Raw genomic sequence first — 20,458 nt, forward strand, 5'->3', positions numbered from 1 at the left:
ATTCAGTATGATTCTAAATAGACAATGAAATTCGTACGTTTGACTCTGAAACGATAAAAATTGTTTTCTAATAAAATTCCATATTCCTGTGTTGTAATTTTAATAAAAGTTATCTGATAATTCATACAACATATGTCTAACGATAAAAAATTCAATATTCGCACAAAATGAAATACGCTGGATGACGAAATTTTTTTATGAAAAAGATTAATTTGATGTTTCTAGAATATAGTTTACGGTTTACGATCGTGTGGCTTTTCATGCGTTATACAATTTTTTTCTACGTGTCAAGAATAAAAGAGCATCTCCTATATTACTCAACAAACTGTAGTCTATTTATAGAATATTTATACAAAAAATTATATTGATATTTTTATATAAAATAACAAACTTCCCCATCAATGCTTTCAAATAAGGAACAGTCCCTTTTTTACAGTTTCAAAGGACGCATAATCGCTTTGCCGCGCGCGCTGGTAGCCAGGAAGAATAGTGCGCGCGCCATCCGTTCCATTTCCGATTGGAAACGCAAGAATGTGTTTTACACGGACGTTACTTTGCGGTAACGACGACACCGGGCTCTATAACTTACAGCTAGCCTTGACTTTCTGGGCGATCTAAAGAGCGGTAACGACGCAGCATCCGTGAGCTAACGTTCCGCTGCCTGTAAAGAGTTTAACTGGTGGGACGCAATAATTCAGGCCGGTCTATGGTCAGTGTGGAGCAACCTGAAAGGGCTAAGATATTTATGGGTTGCAGCTGATCTTGGTCCATGTAGAGCTTTTCTTTTTCAGAGCGAGGGTAAAACCAGCCTCGGTGTCTCCCATCGCCATTGGTATCTTTTCGTCACTGTACTATTATATTTACCTATGCATAATATATGTTATCAGTACATTGTCTCCTAACTTTAGGAAAGACCGATACCAGAACGAATATGTTCCTTGCGTTGCTTTCTTTGTCATAGTATTATCAAAGTATTCAAACACGTAGAAATCGGACAAAATATGTACAATCACGACGATGAATATACATACAATCACGATAAATGTTTCATGAAATTTCTCTATAAATAAATATGCAAACGCCATCGTGCGGGTTTTTGTATTTGACAGCTCGTTAAAATCGATAGTTTATATTTTCTTGTAAAGTAAAAAACGTACAGCATAGAAGACAATCAACTTTGGTACGATTCGACGTCTCGTAGCGTGTCGTGTTTAATGGGAATTATATCATCGATGAAAATTCAGAATTCTTGAACCGGTTTTAGAAAATAATTTCCGTCTTCTTTCTTACAGATACATTTACGTGTTGAAAACAAATGTACATCTTTACGTATGGATACTTTGCCTTATACACATTAACCATACCAAAGCGAAGAATTTCAGAAAAATGACAGTAGAAGTAATTTTCGCTATATCCGGCATTTAATGGCTAACTTCTCAATCCTCTATTTATCCACGAACTCGTTTCTGTACCATTATACCAACACATAATTACACATGAGTAAACCCCCTTCCCTTCTCTGAAAAGGTCCATCGCCATCGGTAATCCAAGCCTCCGAGAAAACCCTTTGCCAAGAGAATTCTTTCGTTACACCTATACAATTCGAGGAAATGTCTGTTGTGGTTCAGCCAGTGAAACGTAGCTGGCGATATACACAGTGTACACAATCGAAGAACCATCGAATCACGGGTCCTTTATGACGTGGTAATGCTATATGGGTTGGAGGGAAAAAAACAGAGGCGAGAAACCCTTTTGAATCGACGTAAGCCAGGGAGGAGAAGAGTCGTGTTTGGGCGGTACAAAACGATGGATGGTTTGCGCCGCTGTAGAAAGTTTTCTTTGACGGGATATCGTAGGTACCGCTAATGGAAGTTGGCGCAACATTCGAAGGTGGTAGCTCGTGAAACGCGATCAGGATTTAACCCTCCGCGACCTCTTCACCCCCGTCTCCAGCTTTGCCACCCGTAATCCGCCTACGTCGAGTGGACACCGTTCCAGAGAGAGCGCACAATATCGAAGAAATCCCTCCTGGTCGGTTCTCGCTTGTTACTCGCGCCATATGTGGTCCAATTCGAACAGGCTCGTGGCGGTATTACTATTTTCGTCACGTGTCGTTACCTGACGCGAGATCGAGTTTTCCTGATAGCCAGCCTAGTCTCTTTCTCTTTTCCTTTTCGTTTTCTCTGCTTTGCCTTAGGGAAATTATAGAGGGTGCATAAAGATTTCTTGATCGAACGAGAACCGTGTAGTTCGTTGTTTATTCTTCGGGGTTAGGTTTGGTGGTATTTGTCCATCAGCCGAGGGATGGTTAAAAAATGTTGTTCTGATAGTATTTGAGGTTCTTAGACTTTTTTTGGTCATATATACTTCTTTGGTCATTTATGCTTCATTCTTAGTACTATGGGCTTAGGTTTGATGGTGTTTGTTTATCAGCTGAGAGGTGGTTACGAAGTTTGTTTGTGACAGTACTTGAGATTGTTTGACTTCTTTAGTCATATATACTTCATTCTTAATACTGTGGTCTTAAGTTTGGTGGTGTTTGTTTATCAGTTGAGAGGTGGTTACGAAGTTTGTTTGTGACAGTACTTGAGATTGTTTGACTTCTTTAGTCATATATACTTCATTCTTAATACTGTGGGCTTAGGTTTGGTGGTGTTTGTTTATCAGCTGAGAGATGATTACGAAGTTTGATTGTGACAGTACTTGCGGTTGTTTGACTTCTTTGGTCATATGTGACGCTTTTCTAATATTTTCCGGTTAGATTTGGCGGTATTTGTTCATCATCCAACCATCATCCATTCAACCATCATCAACCATCAGCTGAAGGATGGTTAAAGGGTTTGATTGTGACAGTACTTGAGATTGTTTGACTTCTTCGGTCATATGTGGCGCTTTTCTAATATTTTGCGGTGTAATATGAGAAATGGTTAAGAAGTCTGGTTGTGATAGTACATCTACTTTGAGCTGTTTGTGAATAAATTGATGTATGTTTACAGATGTGTCTATACAGTTGTGGCGGATGAAAAGAGAGTCGTGCGTTTCGTCCCGGGACTAGCGGTGGACTCGTCAGTAAGGCTATACCCGGTAGTCCCTGCCTTAGACGTAAAGGGAGTCTTGCTAGGTGCGGTATTTGTACCAATCGCTCGTATATTCGACCGCTAGCGAGTTAGACAGACTCGTTGTCGTCGTAGCCCTCTAGTGTTGGCGGTTGGTACCAGCGGATCGCCCGGGAGGTGTTGCGCCGCGTTGATGCCTCGACCTGTCGGCGTCCTGTTGATACCGATCCGCCACACAGTTAATTCATTAATATTTTGGTAATAATTTAGAGTTAGTTTATTAATTGTAATTAGTGCTTCTAGCGAAGAAATACAGAAATATGAAATTTGATGAATAGGCCATACTATTTATGAGTTTCTGTAAATATTTGGCTTTGAGTTTGATATTGATCTTATCAAAAAGGATAGATTGAAATAATTTATAGAATTCCGTAACGTTATGCACATTTGTTTTAATTATGATACCTATTAAAAAAGACACATAAAAATGTAGAACATACGAAAAACTGTATAAAAATTTTGTTAATATAAGAATCCTGTAGCGTACGCTGAATAAATAGATTGTATCATAAATCGGATGGTTTGAAGAATATCGAAATTTGATTCATAATATACGATATAGTAGACGAAATTACTTATCGATTTTGTATATAATATTTAAACACAGAGCTTCCCGTACAATTTTTTTCATATTTACTCAAATATTCGCTCGAAATATCGTATTTTTCGTATTTTATCTACATAGAATTTTCACAAGCATTTCAATAAAACTGTTTCCATGACGCGAACAAACATCCGTCATAACATTTAAGATATATAGAAAGTAAAAAAATGAAATAGAAAATTGCGAAACGTTTAGCTTAAAACGTTATAGGAATATGGGTTTGGATGGCAAAGAATTCAATGTAATGAGACCTCCGCTTTAAGCTTCGTTTCTAGAAATACGTAGCACAATACGAATTTGCTGTGCAGCTACGATTTCAATCGAGAAACGATCGCGTGAAGCGAAGCAGAAACGCAAACCTGATGCCTGTGACGCAATACAATGTATGGTACTTCATACCTGCAAAACCTTGCATTTGTAGTTTGAACTGATGCGTATCTGCCATAAAGAAATTCGTTCACAATTAGGATTATGTCTTACACACGTATCAAGCAAAAAAGACACTTTGTATCTGGCAAAGCGACTTATCTGATATGGTACTTTCGATATTGAATATGGACTAATCTCCAAACTTTGAATTCTTTACAGCTTGAAATAAAACGAATTTGCTATAAATATATTTCTATATGAAACAACATCCTCTTTTATTTGAATAATGATTTAATAATTTTTGTAATAAAATGTCAATTTTATAAATGATCCATTTTAGACCAGAAATTCGATGAAACGTTATTTGATATTCATAAATAATTAAGGTATGCATTGATAGTTATAATCTCGTTTTCTTTACAAGAAGACTATACAATTAGAACGTACGATTCATTTTCATTCAGATTCCTAATCTCATCTTTATTATTAATACGTTATACCATATCTACATTGACGAGAATTAAAATCAACCTAATTAGAATCGATCCGGCTTTATTAACAACCAACTCCGTGATTATGCAAATTTCTAATTAAGAGGCGACCCGATTAACAAGTTATGGCGCGGAAATTCGCGTATAAAAGCGAATGACGAACTTGAATGCCTACAAATTGACAGAATCGCAATTTTCAAAATGAAGTCGCGTCCACCAACATACTGAAAAACAAAGGTACGTCCGTCTATGTAACCCAAAGGCTAGATCAGCTTTCGTCGAAACAATTCTCGTCAAATTCCAGTCTATCCATCACGAAATCATCGTTTTGCGACCACAAAGCCCGGAAGGTCTTTCAAACAGATCGATTTGTTCGTATCTTCAATCGCGAGTATCTCCTCTGTTCGTGTAGAATCGCGGATTATCTTCGTACAATCTTTCATAGGCGAAAAAAAGGAAACGTCTTACTCAACGGGTTAATCCACTTGGATACAATGGACACATGGAAACCGTGCAATTATCCAGCTTCCGTTTGAAAGCATCGGAATAGCGGCATACAGAATACGCGTTGAAACGTTATCCTTAAGGTTGGATCGCACGAGCGAACGATTTCGAAAGCAACGACTTATCCCTTCTCCATTTTGGTGTTCTCGTTGTTGTTAAAGGATTGGCGAGAGTGTGAAGAGGCAACGGAGCATGTCGCAACTCGTTACTGTCGATGAGATTGGAATCTTTAAAGGAGCGCCGATCGTTTTCCCCTACTCGTCGTCAGCCCGTGTTTAACCGTGTAATTTGCTATGGGAGAGGTATCACGCCGTGATAACGATCGCTACCTTACGAGAAATGTGATCCGACAGCATGAACGAGTCGGATAGAGAAGCCCTGTCCGATTAAATATCTCGCGCGCCGTATTAAGCTGTCGAACAGGATGCTCGTTGCTTGTCGAGTGACTATACGCGCGTTATCAAGACATGCTGATGTAATTACGACGAGTCTTAAAATCTATTAAGAATCAACGTTAGATTAAAATTTCATTTTGTTATCGAATATTTGTTGCTAATCTGCTATTAATTGCGACTGCAAACGGGGAATTTCAAGGATCCACTTAGATATTTTTATTTTTGTCATTACTTCTTTCGCTTATTTTATATAATTGCAGAAAGATGAGAGAAGACGAGGTAGATATTTGTAACGTTATAACGTTATAATATTATGATATTGCTTGGTTCGTAATGAGCTAATGTAAAGTATAATCGGTCAAAGCTATATCGCGTGAGCCGTATCAATTTACAAGCTTATATTATATTAATTAGCTGACGAGAAGAGAACAAAGATAATAAAATGATTTCATCATATGTAGGTATATCGTTCTCTGTTCCTCCAGTGCTTTTATGCGATTCCTTCTTTTTTGAAACAGCTGCATCGCTCTATCTATTGTTTCAATTTCGCAGATGTGCAACGCCACTAAAATACCGGCGCGTGTCATTCGGATAACCCAGCTAATTAGGCAATAAATGTGCATCAACGCCGTCTGTTGTACCGATAAATTTCGAAAAAGCGATCGTTGATTTGTGTAACCACTTCGTTAACGTCGATGCTCGACAGACGTTTAACGTCTACACGAAACATTGTGGATAATTTAAAAAATACTCCATATATATTTTGGAATAAATAGAATTTTCTTGAATGGAAGTTTGCACTGTAATCTTGTAAATATAAAAAAAAATTGCTTATTGAATTAAACAGATCTTTTTCTATCAAAACCACTTTTAAAATACATCTCCAATTTTTCACAATTTTCTTTGAAAGGATAAAATTATTTATCCGTCGGGAGAACAGCGTTACTTTCGCTTAGATAGCACAAAGAGGAGTCCAGAATAAATTTTTCCGTTATCAAAGGTATACGTGGACGAGCTGTGCCTATGATAAAGTAGCACAAACAATAACCTGAGAGAATTATCTCATCGTTAAGTATCTGTGTGTTCTTGGGGTATCCTCTTGGAACAAGGTTCGAGTTATTGGTTCCTCGCCATATCTTTCAGCTTTCGATGTCGCCGATGGTGCAAGCAGAAGAGGGCCAGGTGAGGGCAAGCACAGCTGCCCTTACGGCTTTCTAAAACCTTTGTAATTATCTTCTCTCTTTCACTGTTTTTTTTCCTTCCTTTATTTTCACCTTTTTCGGCGATCTTTCAATTTCACGTTTACAAACTTTGTCAAACTGATACGCCAATTTTGAACGATCGATGACAGCATACAGCAATTATTTTCTTTATGCTGATTTGAAGATTATAATTTACATGACTTTTGCGCAAAGGATGTCCATTCATTTATAATTGATGAGGGAAGAGGCAAGAAGATTGCATGTGGGCAATTTTGAACGATCGATCGGCGTATAAAATGATCAGATACTAATTAAAGTAAATTGAATTTTAATGATACCGTTTTATTATTTACATCACTTGTTCATTCATTTATAATCGATTGTAATTAAGGAATGAATTTAGTTTCGAATTTTGTTGTTAGGTCACGGAGAGTGCTAGCGATGGTATTTTTTTCGTTATGAATATAAATATTTGGATAATAAATTATAGATAACAAAGAACCAACGAAATAATTAACGAAGTAAGAATAAACGAAGTAATTAGTCCTTACTCGATTCTAACGCATGAAAAAGAAATGCAGAAAAAATAAAGATTAAAATAACGTATAAATAGACGTAATCATAATCTTCCTACAATTAAATATTATAATGCAATCTTATCGACTTCATTAAAAATTAATAAAACAATTAGAAGAGCTAATTCTTTAATCTTGTTACAGGTTATTTTTCTTTTACTTAGTTATTTACATTCACAATTTGTCCGATTTGGACATTTGGTAGAATTTAGTGTCGTTAAAACTACAATAGAAAAATGATTCATTCACCACGATATATTGATTCATTTACAGGTAGGTAACTTACAGGTAGTACTTGAAAGTTAAAGCGGACTAATGTCTATTATCTTCTTAAATAACAGGTTGAGGCAAATCGACGGCCAATCGAGTGTTTCAGGATTCGAGAAGCGGCACCTGCCTTCTCTTCCTTTCAATACGTCTCATCAGCGAGATTGGAACAAGGATAGAGGCGATAATTAAAATGTATCCCCGCGAATACGCGCGCTCGTCATTAGTTTGTTTAAATCACCCTCGAGCGACTCGAAATGGCCGAATAATTATATCGATGCGGAAATACAAAAAGAAATTGGTAAATAAAAGATAGAAAATATATAGAAACTTATAACAAATTAAAGTATTGAAACAAACTAATAAAATGTAATAAGAAACCAAATTGTCTCCTCCAAAAAAAAAAGAGAGAAAAGTTCAACAAACTAATAAAATATAATGCGAGATTAAATTATTTAAAAAAAAAAAGAAAGGAAGAAAAAGTACCACAGCGAAGCTTTCCTTAAAGAAACCAAAAATACAAAATTAGAATAACACGTCTTTCAAAAATATATCGTAGTATTAAAGATTTTGGTAATTATATAGAAAAGGCTACGGCTTACCGATTTTGATGATCTTGAAATTTGTCATCAAGGTTAGTATTCTGATCAATTTCCTATACATGTTACCCCCGCTCAGCTTTAATTCCCAAAAAACTTCAATGCAATTTATCACATTTCATCCTGGAGTAGGCGGATGCATTTTTATATCATCCAACCTACTCTTAACTCATCGATGAAAGAGGTAATTATTTTTAGATATTGTATAAATAAAAAAGAAAAAAAAATGGATGGGTTACAGTGTGGTATAGAATAACACCCGGTAGCCATTAGAGCGTAAAATAATTTTCAATAGACCTATTGATATGTAAAACGTTGCATTATATTTTATCTGTCTGTTCGATACGTTCATATTAATAATTAGAGTCAGCATATATATGTTTCCTGTATAAAACCTAATGAAAACCATGCACGGTCTTAGTTTTCCAGTTAGATACAAAAGTATATTTAACATTTAGTATATATGAATAATAATGAATCGAAGTAATCTTTTATTTTAATCTAGTTTAATCTTTTATTTTATACTATTTATACTAAAGCTGATTGACATGGATGAGTTAAGTTTCGCATAGCATAGCAAATTATATAAAACATTATATAAAGAAGCGGCCAGAATGAAGTACGATGGAAACTAAATGTAATTGAAGTTTCTTCTTGTTGTTTAAAAAAATTGTTCAAAATGTTGATTTTGACAACATACTTCACGCCCATTGAAAACGCTGAAGTGTCCCCTTTCACAGTTTTCAACACCTTCTTCAAAGTTACATTAACGTAAACGAAAACGTAACATTATCTTCGAAAAAATGCCATGATAAAAGTTTCTTCTTTCAAGGAAGGAAAAAAAATACAATACTGTGTAAGTTGATCGGTATTTCCGGTTTTTTTTTCAAACTTTGATATATCGAAAAAGACTATTTGTATAAGGAAAATATAAAAATATTTTAATTCAACTTTGAAACTACCTAAACATAATCTCAATCAAACAATTAGGTAACAATGACTAATTTCGTCATTTTTATCTCGCGATTGATTCACCAGAGCTAAATCTAACTCCAAATGTTAAGTTTTTTCACTGCTATTTTGTAATTTTTTTGTTATTTCACCAGTTTATTAGTGAACATTAAATTAAACTTCCTTTTTAACTGTTCACTGCTGACTTTCTATCACTTAATTCGCGTTTATATAGTTGTTAGATTAGGTTTGATTTGTGTTTCTCTTTAATCTAAAATTAAAAGTCACTAAGAATTGTTTACAATACCTTTTTCCCTTAATGATACTTTACCTTTTTAAGTAGCTCTTTTTGATACATCAAAGTTCGAAAGAAATCAGAGGTACCGACCAAATTGTAAAATATTACCGGGGAAAATATCCAAATTCGCGTTTGCCATCGCGACATTGCAAAATGTCACCGAGGTGCGCGCGTATCTCGCTTCCGCGACGGTGGTATCAGTTCGGCCTACGATTTCCGAGGCTCGTAAACATAACGCAATTAGGCAAAGTGGCCATTTAAATCACCTCTGTAGCCGCGACTAAAGTTCCCCGTTATCTGTCTACTTTACGAGCGGCGTGAGTAACAGCGCGTTACTCGCGCGCGAGTACCATCGTGTTTCCGCCCGTACACGGTCGTACACTCGATAAACCTTATCCTCGTTCGCCTGACTATCGCCAACTTCTCCTCCAGGCATTCAAAAAAAAAAAAGGCACGCGGACCATTTTCAAGCGTAAGTCGCTCATAAACTAGGAGGGTAATCGTAGAAACGAGAACATTCCTCGGGGAATGTTTGTTACAAGAAAGGAGTACGCGAACTCTTTGAGCCTGTATACGTCGTTTGGATAACGAGTTTTCGTTGAGTAACACGCAAGAAATTTCGAGAATCGTCACTGATAATGGAATCGGGGAATTTTTCAAGCAGGAACGAAGAGACCGGAAGATTCCCGGTATTGGAAAATGGTAAAGAATTGGTAAGAATTGGGAATAAAATTGATCGAGGATTGATAGAAAATAGTTAAAGCTAGGTTTTGGGAAGAACGATAATGGAAATATTGTAATTTATATTAAGAAACTCTCGAGATACTTCGCTGAACTTACGAAAATTATATCTTCTGATGTAAGAATATAAAAATGGTACGATATGAATCTGAATCGTCAAACTTTCTAACTTTTTTTTAAATAAATCTACTATTTTTCAATCAATAGGTAATTCTCCTATCCACGAACGAATTATTACACGAGACCAAAGAAATGATTATTTTAAAAAATCAAAGAGACAATAACAAATTTCTTTGTCCCTCCATCGATCGAATCTCGTTGGCCATTCGGGAAAAAATAGAAAAATCCTGACCTAAAATTTACTGATCATCAACGCGCATAAGCTTACTACATACATATATAATGAAGATACATGTTCAGCCATTAGCGAAGACAACGATTCATCGTAATGAAAAAACAAATATTATAATGCGGCATGGTACGAGCGTATAAAGGTATCCATCAACCTGACGTGTCTAATGATACAGTTTTAATATTCCTGCGATTGTTCACGTTACCCCGTTGTCGGTCATCAACCATATTGCTATGGTAATAGGTATACCTTTCCATTTCGTTATTGTATACATTTTAATTAAGCAGATACCTCGTATTAATCGCCGCGAGCTACAACCATATACAGTTTGCTCGATCGAGCACGTCAAGAAAGGATTGAATTAATGATGACGCCACGTCGAGGGTCGTCCATCAAGAGCATCCCTTTCGTTCGTTCCGTAAATTATATTAATTTCAACTGGTTCCGAACGCACGTATTAACGATTTCCCTTCTTGGTACGTGGCGTCAGGTGTATCGTTTGCATCGTTTAATTATTTATCTCGTGTAATACGCGTTTCGTTTTGGTTTCAGGTCTCTTGTATCGATCGTTGCGGAGAACGTGAGAGCTGCAATTGCGATCACTCGATGTTAATATTAAACTGCTACTATATGTTTCCTAACGCATATGGTATTATCGGAGGAAACGGGTGAATCGGTCGTTTGCGGAAATAAACGTCGACATACCCTCGTGTAACGCACGGAATGATTGTCTCGATGCGTATGGTGATATCGAGCAGTTAGGTTTAAGTTCTGCACAGGTCGTGGTTGAGGTGGCGAATACCTTCATTTATTTATCTGGCAAATCACGGGTACAAGCACTATGATACAAGGAAAATAAGAAGTTGCGATAATGAAAAATAGTTGTACAACAAAGTAAACAAAAACAGACGAACATATATAAGAAAATAAGAAAATATAAATATATTTAAGAAAAAGACGGATGGAGGAAGTTAAATTATAACACATTAGGAGTTAAATAATTGCAACGCTCATCTTCTTAACTTGAACTATAGTAGGATCCAGAGAAGAGAAGGACTAGATCGCAGATATTATTTGCATAGCTGCACACCGTGCCGATAGGGTCACGAAATCTGAGATCACTCGAGAAGTAGTCAATCCGGAAAACAAGAGTACGTATTACGTAAAGAACACGAACAAGCGTTGAAATTAAATAAGTCGAACTAACAGAGGACTGTCAATGTGATTATTGATGATTTTAGATAAAAGAAGAATACTTGCGGAGTCTTGTTGTAAATGTTTTCAGACAGACACGTTGTAAGGCTCGTCGAAGGTTGAAAATGAAAAATAGATAAACAGCAAGGATGAAGAATTATACGATCCTTTCAAACGCTGAACTGATCTACTGTATTTTTTTTACACAGTTATTAATTTTACGTTATCTGGATACATAATTGATATTCAATATCTCATAAAAGAAATTTTGTTTTCATAAATTTATTTGTCACGAATAATCGCAAATTCTAAGCTAAATTAAGAAAACAGCACTGCTCGTAATTGCCATTTTTCCTATGACGAAATTTGACACTGCAAGTTACAAACATTTACATAGAATATAAAGGGTGGTTAGTAACTGGTAAAAATTTTTCGTTCGAGGCTTTGTTTTCGAGAAAATCGATTTTGAATTTTCGCTCGGTACGCGTGCAGTACGTTATAACGAATCTCACTGTAGATCGTTGTCTCGATGGAAAAATTAAAAAAAAAAAAGATTTTGTGTTCTATATTTTCGACTTCTTTTTCCCCGTAGAATCACCCCCTTTCCGCTTGTACCACCAGTTACCAACCACCCTGTATACACAAATACCATATATAAACTTGGTATAATTTATTCATCCTTCGAATATTCTTTCGATGTTAAGTTTTCCCATTATTTATCGCTTATTATGAAAACAACCATTAGTCATTAATATATCGATAAAAATCGTCACGATCTCACTATATCGTAACATTTTTCAGTTAAAATTTATAATTCGTTTCGAGCGGTCGCTTGTTTGCCTTTCCTCTTCTATAACGTTGCGAGAGGAGGGGACAAGATTAAAACAAACGTATCCGGCATAATAGCGAGTATCCGCAGTTTTCAGACGGAAGAAAGGGAAAGATAGGAAAGAAAAGGGAAAGAAGGGGAGAGAAAAAAAAAGAATATATTGGTACTCAAGAGGCGAAAGGAAATATCCATGGTCCAGTCACATCAGGTTGCATAATGCGAGCCGTGGTCCCTTCGCGGCTGTTTACTTAGGGCGAAATGTGGTTTGTTCCTTCCGTGACAAGCTACACACTAAGCCATCCTGCTCTCCTCACGGAGATGAAGCCTCTTCGTAAAACCTTACGATCTTTCTATCCTATCCGGGGTTGTAAAAATTCTTCGTCGATCATCTCGCGTAGCAGAATAGCCTCGTCGATAATGAGCCAATATAAAGAGAAGACTAAGGCATCTTTATCGATATTTTCTCCTTCAAGTGTTACTTAGCCCAGATGCTGGACCATATTGAAAACTATGAAACATTGTCGATCTTCGTGTATTTCAAAATGATGATGAACATTCGTCAAAAATAGATTATATATATGTACTAATCTAATCGTTAAAAATTGATCAAGTTTGTTTATTATATCTTTTTATTCGTTGTTGATAAACGAAATATATCATTCTTCTTGACTGTGTTATAGTGATTCGATCTTAAGAAATTCTAATCATTCATTTTAGATACAACGTACGCAAATATACATGCCCTGCTGATTCACAGATCAAATATCAGAAATAAATTCTGACGCGAAGATATACTTAAGAAACGTCGAATATCTTCCTACAGTTGTAATTATTTTTAATTTGCTAATTGAACTTCACGGAAGTAATCGCAACAGGATTCACAAGAATTTAATTCACTTGAGAATTATGTTCAATTTCGCAATATAGTTCATTAATTTACAGATTATAATTAATGTAGTTTTTACAATTCCGATAAAATTTTAGAATATTTAACGATTCGATCGTTTACAGATTGCAATTAATTTCCCAATAAAACTTTAGGACATCTAAATTTGGTCACACGTTTCAAAATGAAAAGCACACTGAACACATTAATCTTACGATACGAATGTAAACATTCGTGTCAATTTTTTCTCTATTTTCTTTTCGCAGATTTTTCATAGCATCCAATCGATTCGGGGACAAGTTGCTCGCAGCGTAATCTCCGGGGAGTATTCGAGCTACACACATCGCTTTCCTGAGAAAATACGCAGTTAGACACGTCCGGGAGTAAAAGTGACCGGATGGGCGTTGAGAGGGTGGAAGCAGGTCCACTGCCACATGACACGCCGTGTGAAACTTTGCAGTGTTCCGTGTCCGGTGGTAGAACGTTTTATTTTTAAAATCAGAAAACACGTTTCCAGCAGCCCTTGGTTTTTGATTCGAACACTGTTCGCGGAAGATCGTTCACCACGTTCATCCTTGACTGGTTGAGGGTAAACAGTGTCAAGTGACACTGTAGACGAAGAAGCGAAAGAAGCGTCGCTGCGGAAACCACTAAACGCAACGAAAATAAACAACAGGGTGGAAATTTTGAAATTAACGAGGCGTGAGGGTAAACGCGTAAAACAGATTTCACAGGTTTTTGGGCAACCTTTATGGTGCAATGATGTATAATCTCGTGATAACAGGTGTCGTGAAATCTTTTCATGGAAATAATTTTATAACGGAGAAAGACTACTATTAGAATCTTTGCTTTAATTAATTCTTAAAATGTTTATTTTAATTGATTCTCAGAATTTCTATTTTGATTAATCCTTTGAACTTTTGTTTCAATTAAAAGCCTATTTACAGTCGCGTCAACAACTATAAAAGTTTATTAATAATTCAAATGAAATTAAAGATTGAGCTCTATGATATTAGGAAAAAATTGATCTCTTGTAAAAAAATTTTATTACGTTTCAGTGTTAATTCCTATTCACTCCTCATTTTCCCAATTTCATTTGGTATCGAATTGACGCGATGATAACGAAGAGATGAATAGTTAAATTTGCACATTCCTCGGATGAAAATGAACGCGTGAAATTTCTGTATAACCTCATTTGGTTTGCACGATTGAGAAATAATAAAGCAACGTGCAGAGCATGTTACCACAACGTTATTACATGTCAAAAACAGTGTATACCAGACAAGATATTTCGTATTTCGTTAAATATGTTTACGAATTATTGTTGATCATAAAGAGTAAGATATTCGATCAACAAGGAAATGTTACCGACTGCTTTCTAACATATGAAAAGGAAAAAAGCAATTTCATTCTCAGCTGGATCGAGTCGCAGACTTCTCCAGATATAATATAATCGTGGTCATAATGGTCCACAAAAGGGGAATACGGTTCCCACAGTCCGGTTGACACATCCACCGTGTCATCTTGCTGTTACCTGTATCGCCACGCAGGTGATCTTTACTATACGATTGCGAAAATTCGGTCGTTACGAAATTCTCCAACGGTTCGCCCACACTAACACTCCCACGGTTAGATTTCCTTCTATTCAAATATACGTAGAGATGAAAATTCGTCTGAAGAGCGACGCAACGATTCGTCCTGTGCATTCCGAAAGGAGTGAGATCGACTCGATCCCACGGTTTACGCGTATATGCATACACAGTTCGTTTCTCTTTCTTCTGCCTTCTATTTCCGAAAAATTGCATCCATCAATGCACATTTCACGGTTTCCCAGGTTGGACCAGGTAACACGAATGGGATCGATATTTGAATGGTCGTTTACATAAGACGTTGCTACGTGTCCGTTTTGTTGGCAGATACTTTGCCTGGAAATGTAAAGGGTTACGCCAATCTTTTATTCCATTTACACAATGGAAGCACGACGCTGATATATTATCCTCTCTCTCTGTGTGTTGACAGTAGTTTTCTTATTTGGATTAATGGTAAATTGATGTGTAGTTAAATACGAGTTTCAGGTAATCGGTGAAAATTTTGATTTATAGTTGTATGTTATATGTACCACCTAACTAGTTCTATTTATTACTATTATTCGCGATTTTCAGCTCGGTCACTGTTTGAAATTGGCGAATCATAGGTTTAGATGAATCTGGTTGAAACGTATAAATCATTCATTGGTGAATGATACGTGCCTATACAATTTTATTTTTCTTCTCCCTCTTATCTATTCTTTTACCTTCTTTCAAAGACAGGCAAATGCCCACACACTTGTTGATATTATAAATGCTCAAATACTATATTAAATGTCTATTCAAGATTCACGTAATAAAATTGTAGGATCTTATACTACAATTAATTTATTTACGATAAATGGATTAAACAGATGTTGGTTAAACAGGAAACGATGGTTATTTAACATGAACTAATCACAATAACGTATTATAATACTACAACTAGATAGTTAATTCGCAACTCCCGTCACCACGGATCCAACTCTCTCTCGACAATGCAATTTGCACTCTCTGACTTCTCAATTCACAATGAATGTTAATTTGTTTATGTCCCTTAGCAACCCCTTGTCTTTTGTCTTAGCACCACCACGCACGTGTTCCGGAACCGCTCGTGGCCAGGGTCAGCCAGGCCTTTTCTGCGAAAGTATTCGATTGAAGGACCAACGATACATTGTTGGCCACTTCGGCTTTCTCGCGACATCGTTTATAGTTCGCCCGATATCTCTTAGGCCTTTCGCCCACGATACTACAATACTAACACAGATGTGCGTATACGTGTGTGGACAATCAAGGGATAATCGATAATATTAGACCTCCTCGTGGCTCACAATTGCAAACAATTTACAAGCATAATCAATATCATACCATTCGTACTAATACCGACAGTAAGAAAAATTAATTACAGAAGAACACGCTACTTTTTTTTTAAACTACAGAAAACATTTTAGAAAAATAGCGCGAGAACTCAACAGAGCTAAACGAATTGGATGAAATTGAAACTAGTCTGCTCGAGAACTGGAAGAAACTCGAGTAAGCCGCGTTTTGAATGCACACACACACACACACACACACCGTCAAAGGTGCTCGATATAGTGGTCCATAACCGGATATGAGTGGACGGCGCACGCAACAGTTTTCCGTGAAAATAACACGTTCAGAGCGCACCGTTCGCTGGCTCGTACGATGTTTTGCAACCCGAAGCGTGGGAACATCGAACGCTTCGGTTCACCCCCATTTTTACCTGTTCCAGGGATTTGCCGAAGATGAAATACTATCTAGACACGGGGGGATGAAATTAGACAGCTTAGCATTCAGAATGGACAGGGGCCTTTCAGCTGGTTTCCAATAATTTTCAAAACGTAATTCCCTTCTACTGGACGGTGGATCGTCCTTCAGAATTTTCGTAAAGGGTATTCGAATGGATCGCATTATTACCGTTTTATATAACGTAATAGGATTTTCATCGATCGGGATATGGATCTCGGAAGACATCGATGGAGATCCGCGATTAATCCGTGAAATCGATGGCCAATTCGAAAAGAGAAGCAGATAAAATTTCTTTTAATAGACACACACGATTGAATGTATCGCAGAATTTTTCTTTCAACTTATGAATCCTTTTGAATGATCGTAATTCGATTGCGATTCGTTACGCGAAGGATCAATCAAAGTTTCAGTGTGCGGTATTTTTTGTGTGACGACTATAACAAAGTGATGACTATAAGCTTTAATCGAGTCGGATTTAGAATCACGATGATACGATCTACAATACAATTTATCGTCATACCGCACTGATTATAGTATTTACAAAAATGTATACAGTAGATTATAATGATTGTAAAGTGAAACGAAACGATCAGACGTCGAATGGGATAATTTTCTTGTAATTTGAATTCTCCTATGAAACTTGCTATTGTCGTGGATTATTGTCATTGTTAGCATTGCTAACTTATTTCAAGCATCAAAAATATTTTTTTTTTTTTAGATGTATAAAGTCGAGACATAAAGTTGGAAGATCGTAACATGGTTAATTCTGCGTCTTAAGAAAATCGTGTCTTCTAAAAAACAACTTCTGCTCCACTATCCTTCATATTTGACATTCCCGATCTTTTTTGCCTATCCCATAGTCGATCATTTTTACTGATTTGAAGAAGCTAGACACGATGTGCCGAGGACGCGATGTGACAGTATCTGAGATCTCGAGGGTCAACAACGGGAACACTGGAAATCCGCATTCTAAGATCCAACCGACTTCCCACGTAGCACAGGTAGAATTCAGACGGTCCGCAGGATTGTATTTCACAATTAACAAATATAATATTACTCAACCTACGTCCTACGGCTGCTTGACCATTTCCCCGGGGGAATAAATCGAACAACGGTTAGAACATCGGTAGTCCGGCTTTTCCGGCCTTTCCATCGCTTTTGAACGAGGTAACAACCGGGCAGCGATTGCGTAAACTCTGGGAAACTAGTCGACCTGCCCACTAAAGGGAGACCAGTATCGAATTTCTTCGAATAATCGTTGTGGGCATAATAAGCCATTTTTTTGGGATATGTTTCTAAGAGGAGAAAAAATTAAAGAAACACATCCGCAGATCTTCTTGCTTCTTTAATTATTCCAATATATTATATTATTATATTCTTTATTTTTATAAATAACTTTTTTTTATAAAAAGTTTCACGAAATTCGAAAAAAGTGCAACATAATAAATTATAACAAAGAAAGGAATAAATAAAATCTCTATCATCTATGCAGGGAACCTACAGTTTTCTGAAACGATTAAGGAATTTTTAAGAGCATTAAAGGAATTTTAAAAAAGATTTCAACGTAAAGAAAATATTACATCGAACGATTAATGATCGTTAAAGAATTCGAAGATGTTAGCGATCATTCTCGATCCAATTTACCGAAGTATTTCCCAATATTTTTAATTTCTCAATATAATTTCTCAGGGAGAAACAGCGTATTTCTCTCTTTCCTGTGTTCTTAATTATGTAAATATATCTTTTTATTAGGTCGAATATAACAATTAATTATTAATTAAGTTAACGATTGAGGTTGGGTATAAAACGGTATAAATAGAAGAATTAGAGAGTTGGAAGAGAGTGATCGTTGCTAATAATGATGTAACAATATAGCGTTTAACCTCATGGCTGTAGCTGTAACCATGTAGCTGTCCATTTCTCGCTATTTTATCCTTTACTTAATATATCTTATGCAGTGGGCAGTGAAAGCTTACAATGCCATAAAGAGTCGGTGTAATGGAGACTGTCATTTCTAACACCATCCTTTCATTATCTTTTTTCTATATTAGAATTTTTACTAAACTGTAACAACTCTCTCTACTCGTTTCCTTCCTTACGGGGTTTCCATCTATATATATCTACATTCGTAATTATTTCCAAAAATACATTTATATATAAATCTTTTTCCTTTACTTTGCTATGGTCGGTCTAAAGCTTACTCTAATTTCCTTCTGCCTTTATCTCCACTGCTTTGTTACCAACCGACATTCTTCGACATCCTCCCTAATTTTACATTCACTTGTATACAGGGTATATAAAAGTAGTAATGGAGCTCGTGCTGTTTAAATGTGCGTGTGTCCAGGTAAAAAACTTTACGGAAGTCCGTGGTGCGTCCACAAGAGTGCGTAAAGAGTTGGTAAAGTAATCATATTAGGCCATGAAAAAAAGTGAAAAAGTCCTCTATTATATTATATTATTATTATTATTATTATCGATATTATTGTTTTATCGTACAGTTGTACACTTCGATCGAGCGATCGTTAAAAATTGGCAAGGAAGTAACTAGGATACCTTTTTTACCCTAAGTAAGTACGAGAGTTTTTATTAGGCAAAATTTTCAAACAAACAAATTGCTTTAGCCGACCATACTCATTGTACCGTGTGTTTCAGTTTTTGTGCTTGCTGCAGTATTGCTATTTTGGCTATTGGTGTTTAGTTTATATGTTTATGGCAGCCCCTAAAACTATGACCGCGCTCTCGGATTCAAAGGCCGATGATGTTCGATGACAATGACTGTGAAGAATTAGCAACTTCTGGTTCGTTTTTCTAACCAGTTAGAGGTTTCGTACCTATTCACGCAAACATTCAATGAATTTCTGATGTTCGAATTAAATTTTTTACCTCGTACAACATCTGCCGAAGAAAGGTAAATTTTTACGGGACACTACATAAATCATCCCTTTGACATAGGAGAAATACAGGTCTACTGTTAAATTGTAAAATTTCTTCCCGACTGAGCAACATTATTTTTGGAATTTGTTTATTTTTTTCTGTATTCGTCTCTGCAAAATCATAGCCTTCGGATAAAAACGTAGAATATTTATTATATTTCCGTTCAATTAAACGGTATTAACGTTTCTGTAATGAAAGAAATTATAGCCAGTACTGTCATCGATAGAAATTGAATTAAATTGTTATAATAGAAATTATGATAGTTATATGGTGTTTCGTCAATATTCTAAGATTCTTCAGATACGAATTAATAAAGTAATATTATACACGAGAACTTGATGTTAATTTATGAACTGGTCCTAAAAGAAACTAGCAGCGACAGTAGCAGAATGTTGAAAATGCAACTTAAATCCAAATAGCTACCTTTATGTGTAACAATTACAAATGTAGATTTGGATTGTGAAAATCTAAGCTTCTCAATTGTTTAAAATTGTACATTCTAATTCTAACCATCGAACAATATCAGTAACACAAATAAATGTAAATATCAAAAATGTTTCTAAATATACGAAAGAAATCTAACTACCGCTAGAAATATAAAAAAATGTAACGCAAAGAAGTAAACAATCTTTCATCCGCCTATTTTACAAAAATATCATTCGAATCCCCAAAAATGCATCCTTGTGAATCTGCGACTAGTATGTCATAACATTTTGGAACCCTGCGGCAGTCACAAAATATCAAGATTATTCGTGCTGTGACAATCAGTTAGCGATCTCCATACAGGATAGGCAAAAACCGATAGATTCCTCTGTA

General features: G+C 36.0%; 1 protein-coding gene across 1 annotated transcript in view; it reads right to left on the reverse strand.

Moving 5' to 3' along the window:
* Nucleotides 1-2,799: 2,799 nt before the first annotated feature.
* The window catches only part of LOC117213673, a 28,710-nt gene continuing 11,051 nt past the window's right edge, over nucleotides 2,800-20,458 (reverse strand). Inside the window, exon 2 of the mRNA XM_033459215.1 lies at nucleotides 2,800-2,964. Coding sequence (XP_033315106.1) covers nucleotides 2,800-2,964 — 165 coding nt within the window. The remainder of the gene's footprint in view (nucleotides 2,965-20,458) is intronic.

This window comes from Bombus bifarius, unplaced genomic scaffold, assembly GCF_011952205.1.
Source record: "Bombus bifarius isolate JDL3187 unplaced genomic scaffold, Bbif_JDL3187 scf7180000009125, whole genome shotgun sequence".
NCBI lineage: Eukaryota > Metazoa > Arthropoda > Insecta > Hymenoptera > Apidae > Bombus > Bombus bifarius.